Genomic DNA, 20,123 nt, shown 5'->3' with positions numbered 1-20,123 from the left:
CTGAGAGACCTGGATATTTCTGTACAATCAGGTTTTGTTTCCAGTTAAATTAGTTCTGTCTGTCGACATCCTGTTTGGTGTGCTCGTCTGTCTGACCCGCTGATAATTAAGTCGCAATGCCAATTGATTTTATGATTGGATCACACAGGGTGAGGCTTTTCCATGAATTTGTATTCATCAGTTCCAGTAAATGACGGTATTGACTATCCCATGAAAACTCACTATCAGCCTAATACTTTTTTCCTAGTACTTTGAGTTCACCTTGGGAACTCAGGTTTAATATCCTGAGGAAATAAGAAACAGACCCTTTATCCCAAGGAAAAGCTCCACTGGGAATACAGAAGTGGGGACATGTTCTGCAATGTGTGTTTCCATCACACTTGTCTCTCAGCCCCACAGTCACCCATCGAAACTCCGCTGGGGCGGTGCGGGGGGCTGGGACCCTGCAAACACTGTTCCTCTGCCGTCCGGCTCCCGGATGCGCCAGCAGGGGGTGCTAGAGGGAGCCGGCGAGGCAGGAGGTCGGAGAAGGCACCTGCCACGTCCTGCTCCCGTCAGCCTCACGGCGGCCGGTGTTTGTTCGGTTCCCAGCTCCCGGAACCAGCCTCGTCACACCTGAGAGGAGCGAGCACCGGCGGAGCAGCGCCTTCCCTCAGGGGCCTCAGTTCTCGCTGCTCGGGCCTCCTTGAGCCTCCAGCAAGAGGGGGAGCCCCAACGTGGTCTTCATTTGGCTCTCCCAACCTTGGAGATGGCGGCGGCTTCCCGTGCCCCCCACCGTGTTCCTGTTCACCTCCTCTGCCCTCCAGTACCTGTCCTATTGACTTCTTACGTTAAATGAGCTAAGATAACTTCTGTGCTTTCTCCTTCGCCGACTCCTACGGCGTATGTGAGAGCCACAACTTCTTTCATAACCGTGGTTAAAAGAGCAAACTCGAAAATCAGCCACACCTGAATGGAAATCCCCATCCATTTATACCTGGGAACTTTGGAAAATTTAATTGACCTCTCTAGGTCTCATTTTCCTCAATCACTCCTTTATTCAATTAACATTTATCAAGAACCAACTAAGTTACAGGCACCGTGCTAGGCAGTAGAAATACAATGTTATGCAAAACAGTTACATTCCCTGACTGCCTAGAACCTGCTGTCATGTGAATCAAATGAGGTAACACAGGTAAGGTACATGTCATCAGCCTTCCTCTCCATACCAAGCCGGCAAAGACAAAAGGGTTTGAAGAAAAAAGTTGTTTCAACAGCTAAATCTCTTCAGAAAATGAGACAGGGGTCTTCTCCTCAACGAGGTGGAAGGTCTCGGTTAACGTAACCCCACGGATTCACTGTGTGCCCTGTCCACTCGTCCCGTTCGGAGCAGAGAAGCAACGACCTTTACGGTAACAATCTTGAGAAGGAAATGAGACAAACAGCCCTAGAGAGGGAACACTATGAGGTGGCATTTTTTAGAAATTCTAAGGAGACAGGTACCTGTGATAAAATGTGAGCTGTCATGCGGGGCTAGGACTGGGGCCTGAGTGACTGTGACCATAGGGCACAGGTGGAAAAAGATAGTAGAGAGCTGCTCTTCCAACCGCAGTCACCACAAGGGTCTTCTTACCCTAAAGTGTATATTGTACGTGTATATGTATGAACCAGAACTTAATTTCTGCTTCCTGTGGTAGGACAGCACACACCTCCAGAGGCCAGGGAGGTGATGACATAAAAGGAAGATTCCTGATTCCATTTAAGTCTGAATCCAAAAGCCCCAGGCTGTGGGCAAGGAAAAGCTGGGAAGAAATCCAGTCTCCACATTTTGACACAATCTGTCCTTAGTCTTCTGCTGTCTAGATATTGGGCGGATTATGGCAAGGATGGCCATGTCCTTGTTAGCAAATAAGTATTTCTGCAAGACTACTATGTAGCTAAATTCTTGAAAGCCATATCTATAACACACTGATAACCTATAAATGCAAATTAAACTTTTCACCCTCAGTTTTTTATTCATTTTGACATCACTATGACCATGAAAAGTCATACTGAAGGAAAACAACCATGGGAAACTATTACTAGAAGGTCTATTTCACATCCCTGCTCTAGGGCCTCATTATAACTGATTTACTGTCACTTAAGGAATTTAGAGGCCTCAAAGACATGAAAAGCCTGGAGAGAGTTTTACTCGTAAATAAATGCCAACATTTAAACCATCAAGACAGCTTCAAATTCTAGGACTACTGAAATGGACAATATATACTGCCTGGATGATTTATTATCCTTGTGTTTATAGTCCAAATGGGAAGATAATTCAGGGGTGCCTGGGTGGCTCAGTCATTAAGCGTCTGCCTTCAGCTCAGGTCATGATACCAGGGTCCTGGGATCGAGTCCCGCATCGGGCTCCCTGCTCAGCAGGAAGCCTGCTTCTCCCTTTCCCACTCCCCCTGCTGTTGTTCCCTCTCTCACTGTGTTTCTCTCTGTCAAATAAATAAATAAAATCTTTAAAAAAAAAAAAAAAAGGGAAGATAATTCAATTCCACCTGAAGAGTCACTATGTGCCCAAACCCCAAGGGAAGTACTTTGGATAAGAGGTGATATTTCTCAGCTTTTCCATTTCAAACAAATTATTATTTCTGTATTTACGACATCACCCAGGCAATTCCCTTCATGACTTGTAGCACTCTTGAGCAATTAAAAACATTGTATAAGGTGAAAGAAGTCGGGGACAAATGCCAAATCCAAAATGATCCACAGAACACCAAAGAACCCCCAGAGAGCACAGTTGCCTCAGACATAAGGTGAAATCATCCCTTCTGCTCAGGAAAACATAAATGAGTGGTAAGCATGCATCCAGCAAGCACATTATCACCCAGCAGAGACAACCTGATAAATACAGACTTCCTCTCCAAACAAGCCTCCTCACAGGGAATGTGGGCAAAAAGGTCCCTTCTGAGGAGATGGTGAAGTATCACTTGGCAAAACGTCTTCACTGTGGTACACAGCAACCTTCCCTCTTATCCCCTTACCACACATGCAGTTCAATTAGAGGGTGGAAGAACCTGTTTGCTACACGTCTTGGATTTGGCAGGGGACATGCTCAGAGGGGACAAGGGCAGAGAGGCCCTGGACTGTGGGATCAGGCCCCCAGAATTCCTGGGCTTACATACCATCCAGGCCATTGTGATGACTGTAGTTTCTTTTCCCCAAAATGCTCAGAGACGTGTGATTCGGCGTGGTTAGCATCCGCTTGGTAGTGGGGGTTTGCAGGCTTGGTGTAGATCGAATTACATTAGGTTTCTTTGAAGGATGGATCTCTGGCAGGGGGAGAAAAGGTTTGTCAACTCAGAACATGGTATTAAAAATCTCTGTGTGCACTTACGTTGCCTCATAGGCACACATCTTACTTCTTAATGAGCTGAGAGTCAGTTCCTTAAGAGCCAGCCTGTTTTCCCAAGGACTTGCATAATGAATCAACTTCAAGTGCTGTTACCATGGCTTTACTTATCAAAAGTGAGCTGCTGCTCCTCTGCTAGCTGGAGCTCTGAGCTTCATGTTGGGAGGACAAGCAACAAAAACAACAACAAAACGCCACTTGCACTTCAGAAGGTCACTTGAGCACAGATTTACTAAGGGAATAAGGCAACTAACTCTTCAAGGTCTTAAGAAATTTAAAGGTTATCTGGAGAAGACGTAGCATGCAGCATGTCTCGGGTGTGAGAGATTTCTGGAAAACAGGATTCTTCCTCTGGCTTTGCAAGGAGGGTATAGGACCGGGGTTAATCTCTCCCAGCTACAGAACATTTTGATGTAGATGAAACCTGACACCAAATGCCAAATTCTAGACTCAAGATGTAGTAGAAGAAAAGCTTTGATGGAGGATATATCACAAAACGGTGACGTGCACGTGGGATATGTGTGTTTATGTGAAGTATGTTGTTGTCAGCCACATAGCCTAGAATTACTTGCACTTTTTGGATAAAGCAGATGGACAGAAATTGCAGTCTGTAGCAACTGGATTTAAGGATTTCAGTCTGTTACTATTATTGGGCAATGTCTTGTCCAAAGCTAAACCTGCCCCCTGATTCTGAGTCACCATCTGTGCATGAGCCACCCTGTCTTCTCAGGGAAGGGCCAGGATATCAGCTTCATTGTCCAAAATTTAGGAAAGGCTGTTAGGATTGTTAGAATTACTATATCTTAGTCTGGTCAAAATTCTACACTTGCCAAAATTTAGGAACAGATCAAGTGCTAACCAGTATATGGTGCTGATTTTCTTTTTCCAACATGGCACTGAAACTTCGCCAACCCCATTTTTCATTACAGCCTCCACACTACGCTCCATCCAAACCATAGCACCTGCCTTTGGACTCATGAAAGCCTTTGTTCATCAAGTTCTCTTGGCCTCATAATGGGAAAAATACTGTTTTCCTATTTTTCTATTTACTACTTATCATTCAAGGTTGAGGTCAAATACTGCTTTCTCCATGTAGGCTGCCCTAAATCTCATCAGAAATAACTATTCTTTCCTCCAACTGTCCAGTGAATATTACCTGCAATTCTTTTATAGGATTTAATCCTTTGCTTAATTGTCCTTACCTGTGTACTTTCCCCACTAGACTAAAACTTTTGAGGGCAAAGTCTTATTCATCTTGGCATTCCTCCAAATCACTTGGTGGTACACATCATAGTGTCTTGTATGTAGTAAACACTCAGAAATATGTTAGGTAGGGATGTGGTTCAGCTAGTAAGCACAGCACATCTTTGGGCTTATCTGGGAGGCACAGACACCAATTTATCCGCAGGAGGAACACACAATTACCCATGGTAAGACTGACTAATATGCAATGTTATATTCTATTTCTTATGATCAGAGACTTGTCCTTGCATGGTGGGAAGGGGCTTGGAAGATTAGGTCCTGCAAGGGCATACAGATAGCACACTTCAAGGACTTGATCACGATGACCTACCCAGGTCCTGCCTGTGATAATGAGGTAATATTCTGGGGGCTATCAAAGCAATTCTTTAGGCCCTGAGAAATAAAACAAGAAATCAGGTGACCAAGTAAAATCAAAGAAGGAGCTGTGAGCTTCTGACTCTTGGATGCTCTGATGAGGACCAGATAATATACCAAGTTCAAAGCTACACTTTGATGTTTAAGTGTGTCTAGAGTCTGAACACTTCATAACTGTATATCTTTCTGACAGAGCAATAAGGTTCAATGCAACTTTGAGTACATCATTCACTTTTACTGAGAAAATGAAAAAGCAAGAATATCAGAAGCATTAAAAACATGCCAGTATAGCTTCCAGGTATAGTAGGAACCATTTTAGGAATGATTATTTTGTAAATTATCTTAAAACTTTGCAAAAACCAAAAAAAGTGTTATTGCCTAGTGATTTTTTAAAATACTCTTCTTAATTGTGATATTTCAACACGTATATGGAGCCATTATCTTTGGCGAAGTCCAAGTTAAATAAGATGGTAAAAACCAGAAAGCAATACAAATGCTCCCCTTTCAAAGTAACCTTAATTGGTACATCAAAACTATAAATATTCTTTTAAAGATAGGTTAGAACGAGTCTTATCTCATTAAAAAAAAATAAGCCAAGTGGAAGGATCTAAATCAAAACATTAAGAATATTCATCCTCTAATAATCTAGTGATTCTTACTTTCTTCTTTTTGCTCAATCTGTATTTATATCCATAAATATACATTACATTTTTATTGATTTTTTGAAAAAGCAAACATACCCATAACCTTGTGTATATCTTGTGTATAAAGCTTCTAAAACAAAATAAATTGACTATACATGTGAAAGTATCCAATTTCAGCTACTTGAAAGGCTTAGATTTGGTTTAAGTATGACAATTTAGAGTAGCCAAATCCTTGTAAGATACAAAGATTGTTCTTTGAAATTTTCCTATTAGAAAATACCCACCTAAATACCCAATGATACATGCCAAAGGTTTCCTAGTGCTTTTGCTTTTCAGTGGACTTCCAGATAGCTCGGCATGTCTGTCTGCATCTGAGGAGAGAAGGAAACATGGAGACAACCAATAAGGCTGATTTCTCTACCTATTCTACACACACTGCAGAGACAAAAGGTGCCAGTGGAAGACAATGCAAAATATCCACCAGACTCCTGCACAATTTCCTGTGGGGTTTGAGAAAACAGTTTCTAGTTCTGGTTCCAAATTACTGAATGAAGGAGGTACCTGGAGAACACTCACTTTAAAGACTCATGAGAGCAGCTAACACATATCTTGCACACACGTGCTTTCTTTCTGTGTGTGCCCATCTGAAAAGCAGTGGAAATATGCTTCCTTCCTTGCCATGGCATTGCTTTCTCATAGTAGAAAAGCTTCCACACAGAATGAGGTGAATCAGTCCTAATGTAAGATTCATGTGGCGGAGAAGACAAAAATGACAAAGCGGACAAAGGCAATGCATTTGGCCATCCCTGACCTAGTGGGAGTGAGTCTCCACTGAGAAGTCTTCATCTATCTTGATTAAACTCAGTTCCATTAGATGAGAGCCTCACAAGGGTAAACATGGGTCATCGGTTTTATTGCTCGTTTTCTATCCTTCATATCCTACTATGATGTCAGTGGTGCTGAGCTTTAAAAGGTTGCCTGTATGTAGAGTGTCTCATCCATTAGTCAGAACAGTAAAATACTGTGGGAATGGCTGTTAGTGTTCATAAAGTTCCCCTCACACTCCTCATACCCTACCATAAGACACTTCTGACAGAGAAAAATAAGGCATATAACACACACACTCTCTGTGTTTTAATTAGTTGTCATTAGGATGGAAGAGTAGATGTGAAACAGGACTGCTCTCAGACCAAGGAGCTAAGTTACAAAAATAGAGTTTGAAGGGAGAAAAAAAAAGTGTATTGAAATGTTTTTTAAATCTGCAGATATTGCCATAAAACTTAAGAGTACTTTTAGCAGATATTTTGCTACGTGTATGCCTTTTCCCCACCTTCCAATACTTGACAAAAATGCCCTACTGGTTTTCTGAGGCTGAGACCACATTTCTAGGCATACATACAGGAAATTTCCTTTGACAACCACAAGAATTCTCTCTGCACTATTAGTGTTAAAATATACAATTCACTCTGGAACCACAAATCATTTAAAATTAAAAATTAACTTTTTCATAAGCTCTAGCTTTCTCTTTCACCAAGGAAACTATTTTAACTATTAAACAGAAAGAGGTGGGAAAATAGCATTTAAAAAGAAAACGTCTAAAATAAACAAAGCACATACTGCAGAGAGCCTCAGATAATAGGAATCAGAATATGTATCCTAAGCGCTGGCTAATTATTATACAACCATGGACAACTATAAATGATCTGATTTCTTTTCTTCCTTACTCAGCTGATTTCCTTTGGGGAAAAAAAAATTACTGAGATACGAAGTTTTTCACCTGTTGTTGAATAACAATGAAGAATAAAGGAAGAAATATACCAAGCATATTTTGGGGGAGTAATCTAAATAAACATTAAAAAGCAACACAAATCTAATCCCTGTCAAAACGCTGTGAGTGGATACTAAATAATTCCTTCCTATTACTAATTCATCTAAAATTCAAGTTCTACTTGGGATGAGGACAAGAGAAAATTTTGTCCTTTCTATTAATGAAAGAAAGCTTGAATGAATCAGCTTGTATTTCCTCCATGTTCTGGACAAAGGCAACCATTGTATTACTAGTAATAAGATTAACTTTGCACTTTATTCCAATTAATAAGGCCCAAAGGAAAACTGTCAATGTGGTTACAATTGATAGACTCTCCTAGGACTATCACCTTGACAAGAATCAACAAAAGGAAGACTATCAAAGAGGTCACCAACACAATACCTAAAGATATTTCATTTTAAACCACACTAATCTGCTTTTAATTTCTCATCAAATCAGTAGCATTACTTATGTGATGTTCCAAGTGACAATTTACAGAGCACCTGAGTGGGAGATCAAAGCTCTTTAGAAGCATCACTAATCCCCATTACATTTTAAAGTAGTTCGTGGCAAGAATGATCAGTCTCTGCTATGAGGAAATAAGTGCTAAGGCTACCTAGTCACTGTTTAATATAAAAATTGCATCTATTCAATGATATACACTGAATACGCATGGGAAAAATACCTTCTGCCCTGGGGGAATGATCATACACATGGGATTATCAGGTCCACACTTGAGTTGGTTAAACAGAATCTTGGTCTGCACTCAAGAGCAGACCAGTGGTGCCACTTATCAAATTATTCACCTAACTCTATTAAAAGATAATTCATTAGTATGCATTAAAAGTGCACAGATAAGGCAAGCAACCTGAGAGATGCCCAAAGAACCCAGAAGGAATCAAAATCTGCCCAGAAAGAGGGAGAACATGAGCATCTCACCCCAAGTCACTTGACTGCACACAGGCACATTTCTTTAGCTTCCTAGAGTACATCTCCTTGAGGTAAACCTGGAAAAACACTGTTGCTTTCATTGCAACTCACAGCCATTTTTCTACAATGTTTTGGAAATATGTGTGTGTGGGAATAAAATAGAAAAACTGCAAAAAGTACACACTGAATTAAAATTCACAAAAACATTCACATGGGCTTCCAAGATTGCTGTCAAAATAGAACCATCCGTAGAATTTTCTTATAGGAATTGCAAAGGCATTTCTAAAGATGACACAAAACCCAGGTGCCATTATAAAAAAAAAAAAAAAAAAAAAAAAAAATCACAGGGGCGCCTAGGTGGCTTAGTCAGTTAAGCATCCGACTCTTGGTTTCTGCTCAGGTCATGACCTCAGGGTGGTGGGATCCAGCCCCGTGTTGGGCTCCACGCTCAGTGGAGAGTCTGAGATTCTCTCTCTCTCCCTCTCCCCTTCCCTAAAATAAATAAATCTTTTTAAAAAATGATAAATTCAACTATGTTTTTAAAAAATCTGCTTGACAAATACATCATAAACAAAGTCAAAGGCAAAATGGGGGATATATTTGCACCATGTATCACAAATCAAGAGCGAACATCCTTAAAATATAAAAAAGTCCTCACAAGTCAGTAAGACTTCTAATAGAAAACAGGCCAGGGGCAAAAACGGCTGACAGAAAGGGAAAAACAAATGGTTTTCAAATGTATGAAAAGATTTCTATCTCATTCAAAATGAGAAATGCAAACTAATATAACTTACATGTCACCTGTCAACTCGCCAAGGGTTTCAAAGATGGATAACACTGCTGGCAAGGTTCTAGAGAAATAGGCATTCTCTAGACATTGTGGGTGGGAACGCAAATCGTGGTTTTTCTAAGGAGAACTGGGTAGTGACTATTAAAATTCCAAATGCATGTTCCTTGATCCAGATATTTTACTTTTAGGGGTCTGTCCTGTGACCTACCCGCACATTTCACACATCGGTATGAAATGCTATCTGTGTAAGGATATTTGTTGCAACATTACTTATGATAGAGAAGACTGGAAATAACCTAAAAATCTGTTTAATAAGGAATTAAAGTACAAAACATTATTATGCAGCTGGTAAGAAAAGGAGGTAGCTCTCAATGTACTGGTAGGGAATGGCTTCCAGGATCTGAAGTAAAGAAAGCAAGGTGCAGAACAATGTGGACATTAACATCTGTATTGAAACAAAAAAAGAACATACCTACTTAGACTAGTATAGATACACAGAGTATCTCTGGATACCTTAGACAGGATGACAATGGTTACCTCTGAAGATGGTATAAATGGGAATGGCAATAGGATTTCTAGCCACTTTTGTATCTTTAGAAAAATTTGAAGTATCCATTCAAAAATGAATTTTTATTCAAAACAAACTACCCAAAAAACCCAAACCAAAACTGTTCTCACCTAATATTAGAGCTTAAAATTTCACACTTTATACAATTATTAATAGTTAACTTTTGCTGAGAAATCTCTAGAAAAACTCGTATTTTAAAGCTTCTGAATGCAGGTCCTTGGGATACTTCCAAAGCTGAATCAGCATCTTCAAACAGAAAAATGTGGCTCCAGGTGCCTCTCAAGGAACTGCGTACTAGGGAATGGTGGTCATTCAAGTCTGGTGTGATCAACTTAGAAACCACGGAGTCACCCATGCAAGCTACAAAGGTGGCAGGTCATTCACTTGGACCCACTTCTCCAGACACTTTAGCTTCATCTACGGAGTGCTGCGAACATACCCACTTCTACTTAACCTCAGTTTCTGAGGATCCTGAATCTCAAATAGTAACCCTGTGCTCATTAGGTGTTGGGTGATTTTACAGATGTTTGATAAAGTCATCGGGAAGCTCAGTGGTCATTTCTGATGGTGAGAACAAAGGAAGAACACCATTATCACATCGTGGCTTTTTTTACTGAAGGCAGGGGGAGAAGAGACAGGCTGTCTGAACCTTGACAACCCATGCTATCAGTCTGCAAATTGTGTCAAGGACACAATACCTTTCTTTCTGCGATGTTCTGGTTTTTGATTTACCAATCCATGTTTAATAAGCACTATCTCTGGTAGAACAGGCTCAGGCATTGTACTGATGTTAGTCATTTTTGTAATGGACTTACATATTTACATATAAAGGCATAGTATTCAAACAGAAATTTGGGAAATTTGGTTTTAAAAAACCACATATATATGTATATATATGTATTTCTTATATGTATATATTTTTCAACACGTTGGTCATACTATATACCTAAGTTTTTAAAATTATTTTTTAAAAATAAGAAACGTATTCCCATGGCTCAAAATTGAAAAAGTTTAAAAGGATAAACAGAGGGGAGTCTCCTTCCCACCCCTTTGTCTCAGCCTCCCAGCTTCCCTTCCTGGGGACATTATTTGTTCTTATGTTTTCTCTGTGATACTTTATGGATATATAAAGATTTCCCCTTTTCAGTCTACTGTTTTAATACCATTTTCTTAACAAAAATAAAACAAAAAGGCCAGAGTACTGTTGTAATAAACAAAAAAAAAATTTCCTCTAAAAGGATCAACTTGTAAGTCAAGCACTCATAGTTACCATTATGCTCTGCACAATATGAGATTTTTGTCTCCTTAGCTTTTCCCTTCACTCTCACACAGTCTGTCACCCTGTGAACTCTGGCTAGGACATGATTTTGATGGTGCTGCCAAGGCCAGAAGCCATGGAAAGGGTCAGCTTCTATAGTGCTTAGAACTCTCAAGTTCACAGGGAAAACTACTTACCTTCCTGAATAGTATGAATTATTCTAAAATGCATCAGTTAGAGCTCTTGATCCATCAGTATCTTTGGAATTACAGACTTTCATCTCATCTGAACGTACATTCATACTGCATCACAGGGATTAACTTTTTTGAGGAGGGATGGGGGGTCACCATTGCCCTTGAGAAACCAAGGAAAGCTTACTAAAAAACAATACACCTATGCATTCCCCCTGGACCACAGACACGGTTGCCTACAGACATCAAGTTATTAACAGTTTATCTTCTCCATAACAATCCAAGATCAAGGGATCTGCTGAAGAGGTGGTAACAAGGTACATGTAAGACAGGAGAAGACGATGTAAGAATCAATTAGATGCTAGAAGAGTTCATTAGTTGCTTGTCTGAAAAAAAGTAACAGTAGATGGCTGCTGAAACTTTGTAATTTTAAATTTCAAGGTAAAATCATTTTGAGAATCTATTCTATATGTAACTTGACCAAAGAAGTGAAATGCAAAATATGCTCCTTGAATCTCATCACACCAAATAACCCTGTTCTTTTATTACTATTATTACTATAGCTATATGTTTATAGAAATAAAACACATGTAATTTAACTGACCCCCCCTTTATTTAGTAGCATGGCCTTTCAATTGAGGAATAATATATAAAATGAGGTAAGAGGGAAAAAACACTTCATTGAAGAATAATAAAAATAAAGGCAATTTGCGTATTAACTGAGAAACTAACAGAAGAGCCATGGGAAACAGAAGCTTCCTCAGCTGCCAATTTAGTTGGTGATTTCTTTTCCATTCATAGGAACAAAGATGATACTGGATCCTGGCCAATTTTAATGGAAGAATTTCATTCAATTCTTTTTCTCATGTTTTATTCTCCTGTTTAGTTAAGAAACTATAAATGTGTTTTAAATCAGCTAAGCAGTTTGGATGAATGCAAGTATTTTCCAGTTCCTTAAAATGGTTAAGAAAAGGATAAGAGGGGTGCCTGGGTGGCTCAGTCGTTGAGCGTCTGTCTTCGGCTCAGGTCATGACCTAGAGTCCTGGGATCGAGCCCCACACTGGGCTCCCTGCTCCGCGGGAAGCCTGCTTCTCCCTCTCCCATTCCCCCTGCTTGTGTTTCGTCTCTCGCTGTGTCTCTCTGTCAAATAAATAAATAAAACCTTTAAAAAAAAAAAAGAAAAGAATAGGATAAGAGCATAAATCCATGAACTCAGAAATGCTAGCATGAAATATCCGTATCAGCCAAAGTTCCAAATACACATGAGTCTAATGGAGCTAAATTCCCCTCCATGGGATTCAGAGAGTACTGCCATTTTCCACTCTCTTTACAAAGCACTTTTCTTCTCCTTATAAAGCTTTTACCTGTAAGTTGTAAAGCCTTTCAACCATTCTGCTGAAAATTACCTTTAGGAACAAAAAATGATTTTCAATTATCCCTCCTTATATTGATACCCTCCTTAAATCAAAATGGAACATCTCATAACAAGAAATTTCTTTTCTCACACAGAAAAAGCATCTACTAAATGTCTACACAATTTCCTTTCTGTTAAGTCAGACAGCAAATCTGCTCATCCTTTAAGGGAGAAAGCTGCATGGCTCTAATGTGGAGCCAGGCCTGTGACTAAACATAGCAAGGCTAGAATCAGAGCTAGCACACAAAGTATGGACACATTTGAGGGGTACATGGTAATAACAGAACAACCCACAATTCACTGATACATATGACCTTTGTTCTAACAACAACAAAAAAAATGAAACATAAGCAAGACTGAGCATGTTGAAAATGAGAGTAATAGTCATGTACATGGTAGGCAGTAATATATGTATGACTATGAAATGGAAACCAAATTGGACAAATATAAAGAATGCTCAACCCATAAATTTGGTCACTAGCCTGTAAAAACTAAATATGTATTTTCAGAAAATTCACCCAAAGACACTAAAATCCATTTATAATTTGCTCCATCTTCCAATAACTTCCAAAATAGTGTTTGTTATGAAGCACTGTGAATTTCCATTAATATTGTACGACTGTAAAAGGAAAATGAGAGGTTTACAAAGACATGCAATTTCTAATTAATGTAAATGGGCAAATTTTATTCGAACCTAATGAAGCCATGGAAGAGCAGGCTGCATGTCTCGTCTAAGGGGCCTCACTGGGACACCGTCCTTAGGGGTTACATCACGGCACGACCTTGCAGGTGAAAAGTGCCTTCCCGTAAGAGTTCTCGGGCAATCCCAACACAAGACCTCCCTGGACAAGGGTGCCGCCCACCGAATCTCTGCTGAGCACTATCCTCTCTGCGGAGAGACTTCCAGTGTTTCCTTTTTAGGTTGGCATGATACAAATGGCAGCAGACAAAAACAATGTTAAAAAAATAAACCAAATAAAAGGCTGTACACAAGAACTTATGTTTATTGCCAACAAAAACAAAAAAAACAAACAAAAAAGAGAGACAGGGAAGGAGAGAAAATGGTCAGAAGCACAACACATAAGGTTAAGAATTTAAAAGCATCTTACATTCTGCCCTAATGGCAGCATAATTAATAGGAACAAACGGCCGTCTTGCTGCCTGCCGCAGCCGGAGGGTGTTTTTGCAGACCTGACGAGCAAATTTTGTGAAATATGTAGTGTGAAGGAAGAAAGCTTGGCGGGTCTTCACTGCAGACTTTGGGCTCCCCGTGTTTCGGACTGGCATCCCCTGCATGGCCTGGCGAGACATGTGACTCCTAACACGGGGGTCCTGCAAAATCAGACACCGACAGACACATAAAGGATAGAATGCTATTGGCATCAGGCTCAGAGAAAAGGCAATTTTTAAGTTTTTCACTGAAGCATCTATAACTTAATACCCTACCCCTAAAGGAGGAAATTTAGAAGTATGCATTTTTGGGAAGAGGGTAGGGGTGTAGAGAAGGAAACTGGGTAGGGGTGGGAGGGTGTGTGATCCTGTTTCTGTTTTTTAAGTGTTTCTTTTATTTCCAATTCATTAAAACACAATGTTATATTCATTTTAGGTGTACAATATAGTAACTCAATATTTCCATACATCCTCCTGTACTCATCACAAGTGCACTCCTTCCTCTATTTTGGTTTTTAAATTGACATTGACCTTGGGCTGGGTGGCTCAGTTGGTTAAGCGACTGCCTTCGGCTCAGGTCATGATCCCGGAGTCCTGGGATTGAGTCCCACATCGGGCTCCCCCTTCTCTGTGGGGAGCCTGCTTCTCCCTCTGCCTCTGCCTGCCACTCCCCCTGCTTGTGCTCTCTCTCTCTCTAATAAATAAATAAAATCTTTTATAAATAAATAAATAAATAAATAAATTGACCTTAAGAATCCAAAATCAAGTTCACAATAGTAAAAAACTGCCAAGGGGGTTAATTAAATTATTTTATTTTTTTTAATAGTGAAGGAGTCCTGAGATCCTGTTAGGCCTTAAAAAGTCTCCCTCTGGTCGACATAGGTGCTTATATCTGCAATCTATGAGAATTTTACCAAAATTGTATTTCAATTGTTGTACCTCAAGATTGAGTCCATACCACCTTCTTTGTCCCTTCTATGACAGCCCAGGGGCAGAAAAATGTCCAATTCGTATTTATTACTTTATGTAGTAAGACATATTTTTGACAGTATTTAAAGGTTGCAAACTGTTTTCCAAAGAGCAATTAAAACATTTAATTTGTAAGCTCTCTACTTATGCTAACACTTCCCACACACATTGTTCTTTTGTCTGAGAACAATATTTTGAATACCTGAAAAACTTTGATTTGTCCCTACCCTCTCTCCACGCCCACCTTAAATATTATGGTGTTACATTTAGTTATAAAAAAACAGTTTTGCGGGGCACCTGGGTGGCTCAGTCATTAAGCGTCTGCCTTCGGCTCAGGTCATGGTCCCAGGGTCCTGGGATCGAGCCCTGCATCAGGCTCCCTGCTCAGCGGGAAGCCTGCTTCTCCCTCTCCCACTCCCCCTGCTTGTGTTCCCTCTCTTGCTGTCTCTCTCTCTGTCAAATAAATAAATAAAATCTTAAAAAAAACAACAACAACAGTTTTGCTTGCTTTTAAGTTATCCTATACTATACTTCTGTTTCCAAGGAGTATCTAGCCATTGAAATGACATTCATCAACATAAAAGATTATTGCTCATATACCTCTGTAGTTGGGCTGGGAGATAACTTCTCTTCCTCCGATTGGGTGGGCATTTTCAGGCCTCCATATTTTTTCCAATAGAGCCAACAGGTTGCACACAATCTACACTGCATATTAGGTGGGCCCCAAGAATACCACTGATGAGATTGTGTAGCTAAAGATAGAGGAAAAATATGGAAAAACAAAGAATGCTATGTAATTTGTAACATCAATACACATACCATTAAATATTTTTAAAATATTCCAAAGTCATCTTTAGTTTACAATGTTACTTTTCTTTCCCCAGTTCACCAAACATAAAAGTCTAATACATGCACGTATTTTTCAAGATTCAGAATTCATTAAACCATTTATTTCTATATACATATCGAGTACTTGTGGCTCCTGTTAAAAGAAGCTAATAGATGGAAGTATCCTATATAATAAACTGTGCTATTACTGAGGGAGTTTCGTTAATTAAAAATACCCTCTATTGTGTACATTTCTGGAAATAAGTTATCAGAAAGGTATTATTATTGTTAGATTAGTGTTTAAGGTCTAAGTCTAGGTCACCAAATCGATCGTTCAGAAACTACCTCAGAGTTTAAGGTGCTCAGAGAGGCCCCACTGATTAAGGCAGGAATCTGTCAGAAATAGATAACTGTTTTCCATTTCCTTATTTTAACAAATGAACAAAACAATCATTTTAATATGTCTCCCTTTAAAAACACAATCCCTTTCAAGACTATTTAAGTCCAGGGACGCCTGGGTGGCTCAGTCATTAAGCGTCTGCCTTCAGCTCAGGTCATGATCCCGGGGTCCTGGGATCGAGCCCTGCATCGCGCTCCCTGCTCGGAGGGAAGCCTGCGTCTCCCTCACGCACTCCCCCTGCTTGTGCTTGCTCTCTCGCTGTGTCTCTCTCTGTCAAATAAATAAAATCTTAAAAAAAAAAAAAAGACTATTTAAATCTAGATCCAGTGATCATATGCAGCCAAGATCACAGAATGCTTAGGACCTAATAACCTGGCTGATATATCACTTAGCTAAACAGTGCAAGCCACTGCCAGATTTGTTCTGCAGTTTGAATTACTGCCATATAACATTTAAAGTATTCCCACAATGGATCTGAAGTTTAAGAAAGGAAACACTGGCACTGAAACATTAAGTTAACGAGGTACATAAAAATTATAATTCTCTACATTTGCCTTGGAATACTCTTCCCCCTGATTTGTAAGTTACCTTCGTCAGGTCAAAATGTTCAAACAGTACATTAAGGTGTCAACTAACACTTCACAAGCCAATGTCAGAAAGAGAAAATATACTGACCATTATAATCAAACTGTGTCTTAGTTTATTGAGAATAATATTGTGCACCCATCATGTGTTATTTCTAGTGGACTCCTTGCAAACAGCAGCCCAAAACCTTTCCTCATAATTTAGAAACAATAAGTCAAATAAGTTGATTTTTTTAAACACAAATTTTAAGAATCCTAAATATTAGGCTCCTATTTTTGATTCTGAATATAAAATTTCACTCATATTTAAATGTACATCTTTACCCAAGTTAACCATGACATGGCATTTTAATATTTGTCAAGCAACATCTTTCCCCTTACATAATTAACTCAAATGCAATTAAAAAGTGACAGGGCGCCTGGGTGGCAGAGTCAGTTGAGCGTCTGACTCTTGATTTTGGCTCAGGTCATGATTCAGAGTCATGAGACTGAGCCCTGCATCAGGCTATGGAGTCTGCTTGAGATTCTCTCTCTCCATCTCCCTATGCCTAGCCCCTCTGTGTGCTCTCTCTCTAAAATATATAAAATCTTTTTTTTAAATAAAGAAAATCTTTAAAAAAGTGACAAAAAGAAAACACCAAATTCTATAAAGATAAATCTTACATGCATGTTATGAGATACATCTTATGATATTATTTAATGAGTCTAAAATAAATATAAAATAAAAATCACTCATTTGTCATGCACACATAAAAATGACAGAATAATTATTTAAAAGGATATGTGAGACTACATATGAGTGTAAAAGGGGTAAGTCAAAAATAAGACAGATTAAGCCACCACTTGTCTGTAGGATTCTTTTTATTTTCATTTAAATACAAATAAACTTCAATATCTAAGAGTTTCCAATTCAAAGACACTCATGCAATACACATACAATTATGTATATGTACATATATTTCCCTTTGTGCTTCCATGGTGCAGAAAAATGGTTAGAAATGTACCATTTCTATGAAGTCAGCAATTTGCCTGGATCATACTTTCCTTGGTTTCAGGTAAGAAAATTATATGACCGTTTTTTATTTTTATTTATTTACTTTTAGAGAGAGTGAGCGGGGGAGGGGTAGAGGGTAAGAGAGCGTCTTAAGCTGACTCCACACCCAACATGGGGCTTGATCTCATGACCCTGAGATCATGACCCGAGCCGAAATCAAGTCAGATGCTTAACCGACTGAGTCACCCAGGCGTCCCTATGTTACCTAGTTTTAAAAGTCTTTTCTAGGGGTGCCTGGCTTCAGTTGGTAGAGCATGCAGCTCTTGATCTTGGGGTTGTGAGTTTAAGCCCCACAATGGGTACACAGATTACTTAAAAAAAATAAAAATTAAATTAAAAAAAAAAAAGGGCTTTTCTAACACTGTAGCTTGGTGTGAAGTAGAGCAGAGGCCACATTGCCCCTCGTTTCCGTGCCCTTAGGGCAGTAAGCTACAGCTATCCCTCCAAAGGGCTGATGAGAGAAAAAACTGGGCACCAAGTAAACTTTCAATAAATACTAGTTTCCTTCCCTCTCTCACCCCAAGCCACTTTGATTGTAAGGAAACATAGATTATAATGTCATTGATATCCATGAACAGATTATGTTGTTTGAGATTTTAAATAAGTATAAAAATACCAAAAGTGTGGGGCGCCTGGCTGGCTCAGTCAGTAGAGCATGCGACTCTTCATCTCAGGGTTGTCTGAGTTAGAACCCCACACTGGTGTAGAGATTACTTAAAAAAAAATAGAAAAAGTGTGGGGGGGGGAAGCTAAGAGAGACAATAAAATAGCAAGAATTTTTTTTTAAAAAGTGTATTGGGGCACCTGGGTGGCTCAGCTGGTTAAATATCCGACTCTTAATTTTGGTTCAGGTCATGATCACAGGGTGGTGAAATTGAGTCCCACATCGGGCTCTGTGCTGGGCGTGGAGTCTGCTTAAGATTCTCCCCCTCCTGGGCGCCTGGGTGGCTCAGTTGGTTAAGCGACTGCCTTCGGCTCAGGTCATGATCCTGGAGTCCCGGGATCGAGTCCCACATCGGGCTCCCTGCTCAGCAGAGGGTCTGCTTCTCCCTCTGCCCTCTTCCCTCTTGTGCTCTCTGTCTCTCACTCTCTCTAATAAATAAATAAAATCTTAAAAAAAAAGATTCTCCCCCTCCCTCCCCCTCTGCTGTTCCCCCCCGACCCCGTGCGCATATGTGCTTGCTTTCTCTCTCTCAAATAAATAAATAAAATACATATTTTTTAAAAGTCTATCAATTACTTCATCTCACCAAACCAATCTAACATCCAGGTCAAATAAGCTGTAATACTGCCCATGTCTGCTAGGATTTTGACATGAACAGATACTGATAAATATACCGGGGGCCTGAAAGCAAAGGCAAACATAGAACAGCATCTCCCAAACCAGTGCGCTCTGACAGAACCAGGTCTGAGGATTATAAGTAGCCCTTCATCCGTACACAGGTCTTCCTGGCAGAACTTTTTGGAGCCTCTGTCAAAGTATAACTGAGAAACTCCAAAATAGGATTTGGTATATTCCGTGGAACCATGGTTTGCACAAAGCTAGCAACAACTCTGAAAGCAGCTTAGCAAACACTGCAGTGGGATACTCAACAGAGGACCCTGCAGAAGCAAAGCAGAGGAAACCCAGGACCAAAATTCAGTGTCCAGGCCGAAGGGAAGGGTGGGCATCCACTCACACCGTCCTGCTCTCTGAGAGGTGCGCCTCAGGTACCTCGAGAGGGCTGCTCAACACCTCCCACCCCGCAGTGGGAGCACAGGGCCACGCACAGGGCCACGCACTGCATCCCAGGCCCCGAAGGAGAGGAGAAAGCCGCCTTACCATACAACTTACCATAACAGCTCTCACAGGCTCGCCCTACAAGGGGATTCTGTGGCTGGAATGTGGTCCCCACGGCTCCATTCACAGCACCAGGTTTGCCATTGCTGGCAGATATTTGGTTGGGATTTGGTTTGCTGCTTTCAATGAAATATAAAGTGAGGTGATAAAAACGACCCGTATAACAAGGCAAAAGTCTATCTCTCTGTTGCTTTATCTTAACTACATATAAACATCTGAATGTTTGGTAAAGAAGAAATAAGCTGGTAAACGTAAGGGATTAAAATGAACTCAAACCATTCATCTGTACAAAACAAGGGTATGTAAAAACCAATCTCTTATGCCTGATACGCACAAAGTAAAGACAGCCATTATTAGCTCTCCTCCACCCGAACCCAATTTCCTTAGAACACCCTCTGTGGCTTTTTGAAAGACACAAGCTCCTAAGCTCTATTACTTACCATGAATTCTCCTGAGAATAAAAAATACTTTGGGGGGATCAAACAATTAAGTTAAAGCGGCGTGCTGTGTTTAGGAGAGCCACCGCGCCATTCCTGCCACTGGTGTGGGAGCTGCTGACAGGGCGCGGGCTCCTGAGGGAACTGCACAAAAGCCACGTGCTCAACAAAGACACTGTGGATGTCAACAGAGCGTATCTCTAGAATCTAAGTTGGCATTTCAGGGGATTTAACCGTTTATGA

General features: G+C 40.1%; 1 protein-coding gene across 6 annotated transcripts in view; it reads right to left on the bottom strand.

Annotated features, from left to right (window-relative positions):
* MTA3 (metastasis associated 1 family member 3) overlaps positions 1–20,123 on the bottom strand; it is a 172,647-nt gene that overhangs the window by 15,106 nt on the left and 137,418 nt on the right. For 5 of the 6 annotated variants that reach the window (XM_064572163.1, XM_045884488.3, XM_045884487.3 and 2 more), the window contains 5 exons: positions 19,438–19,562; positions 15,338–15,489; positions 13,708–13,930; positions 5,925–6,011; positions 3,153–3,299 (listed from right to left, as the gene is read on the bottom strand). In XM_064572163.1, coding sequence (XP_064428233.1) covers positions 3,153–3,299; positions 5,925–6,011; positions 13,708–13,930; positions 15,338–15,489; positions 19,438–19,562 — 734 coding nt within the window. The remainder of the gene's footprint in view (positions 1–3,152; positions 3,300–5,924; positions 6,012–13,707; positions 13,931–15,337; positions 15,490–19,437; positions 19,563–20,123) is intronic. The other variant, XM_054509694.2, reaches the window with a different exon arrangement.

The sequence above is a fragment of the Mirounga angustirostris genome, unplaced genomic scaffold (assembly GCF_029215605.1).
Source record: "Mirounga angustirostris isolate CCGP_5_RB_7025 unplaced genomic scaffold, mMirAng1.0.hap1 SCAF_10, whole genome shotgun sequence".
In the NCBI taxonomy this organism is placed as follows: domain Eukaryota; kingdom Metazoa; phylum Chordata; class Mammalia; order Carnivora; family Phocidae; genus Mirounga; species Mirounga angustirostris.
This window is presented reverse-complemented; position numbering and strand designations above follow the sequence as displayed.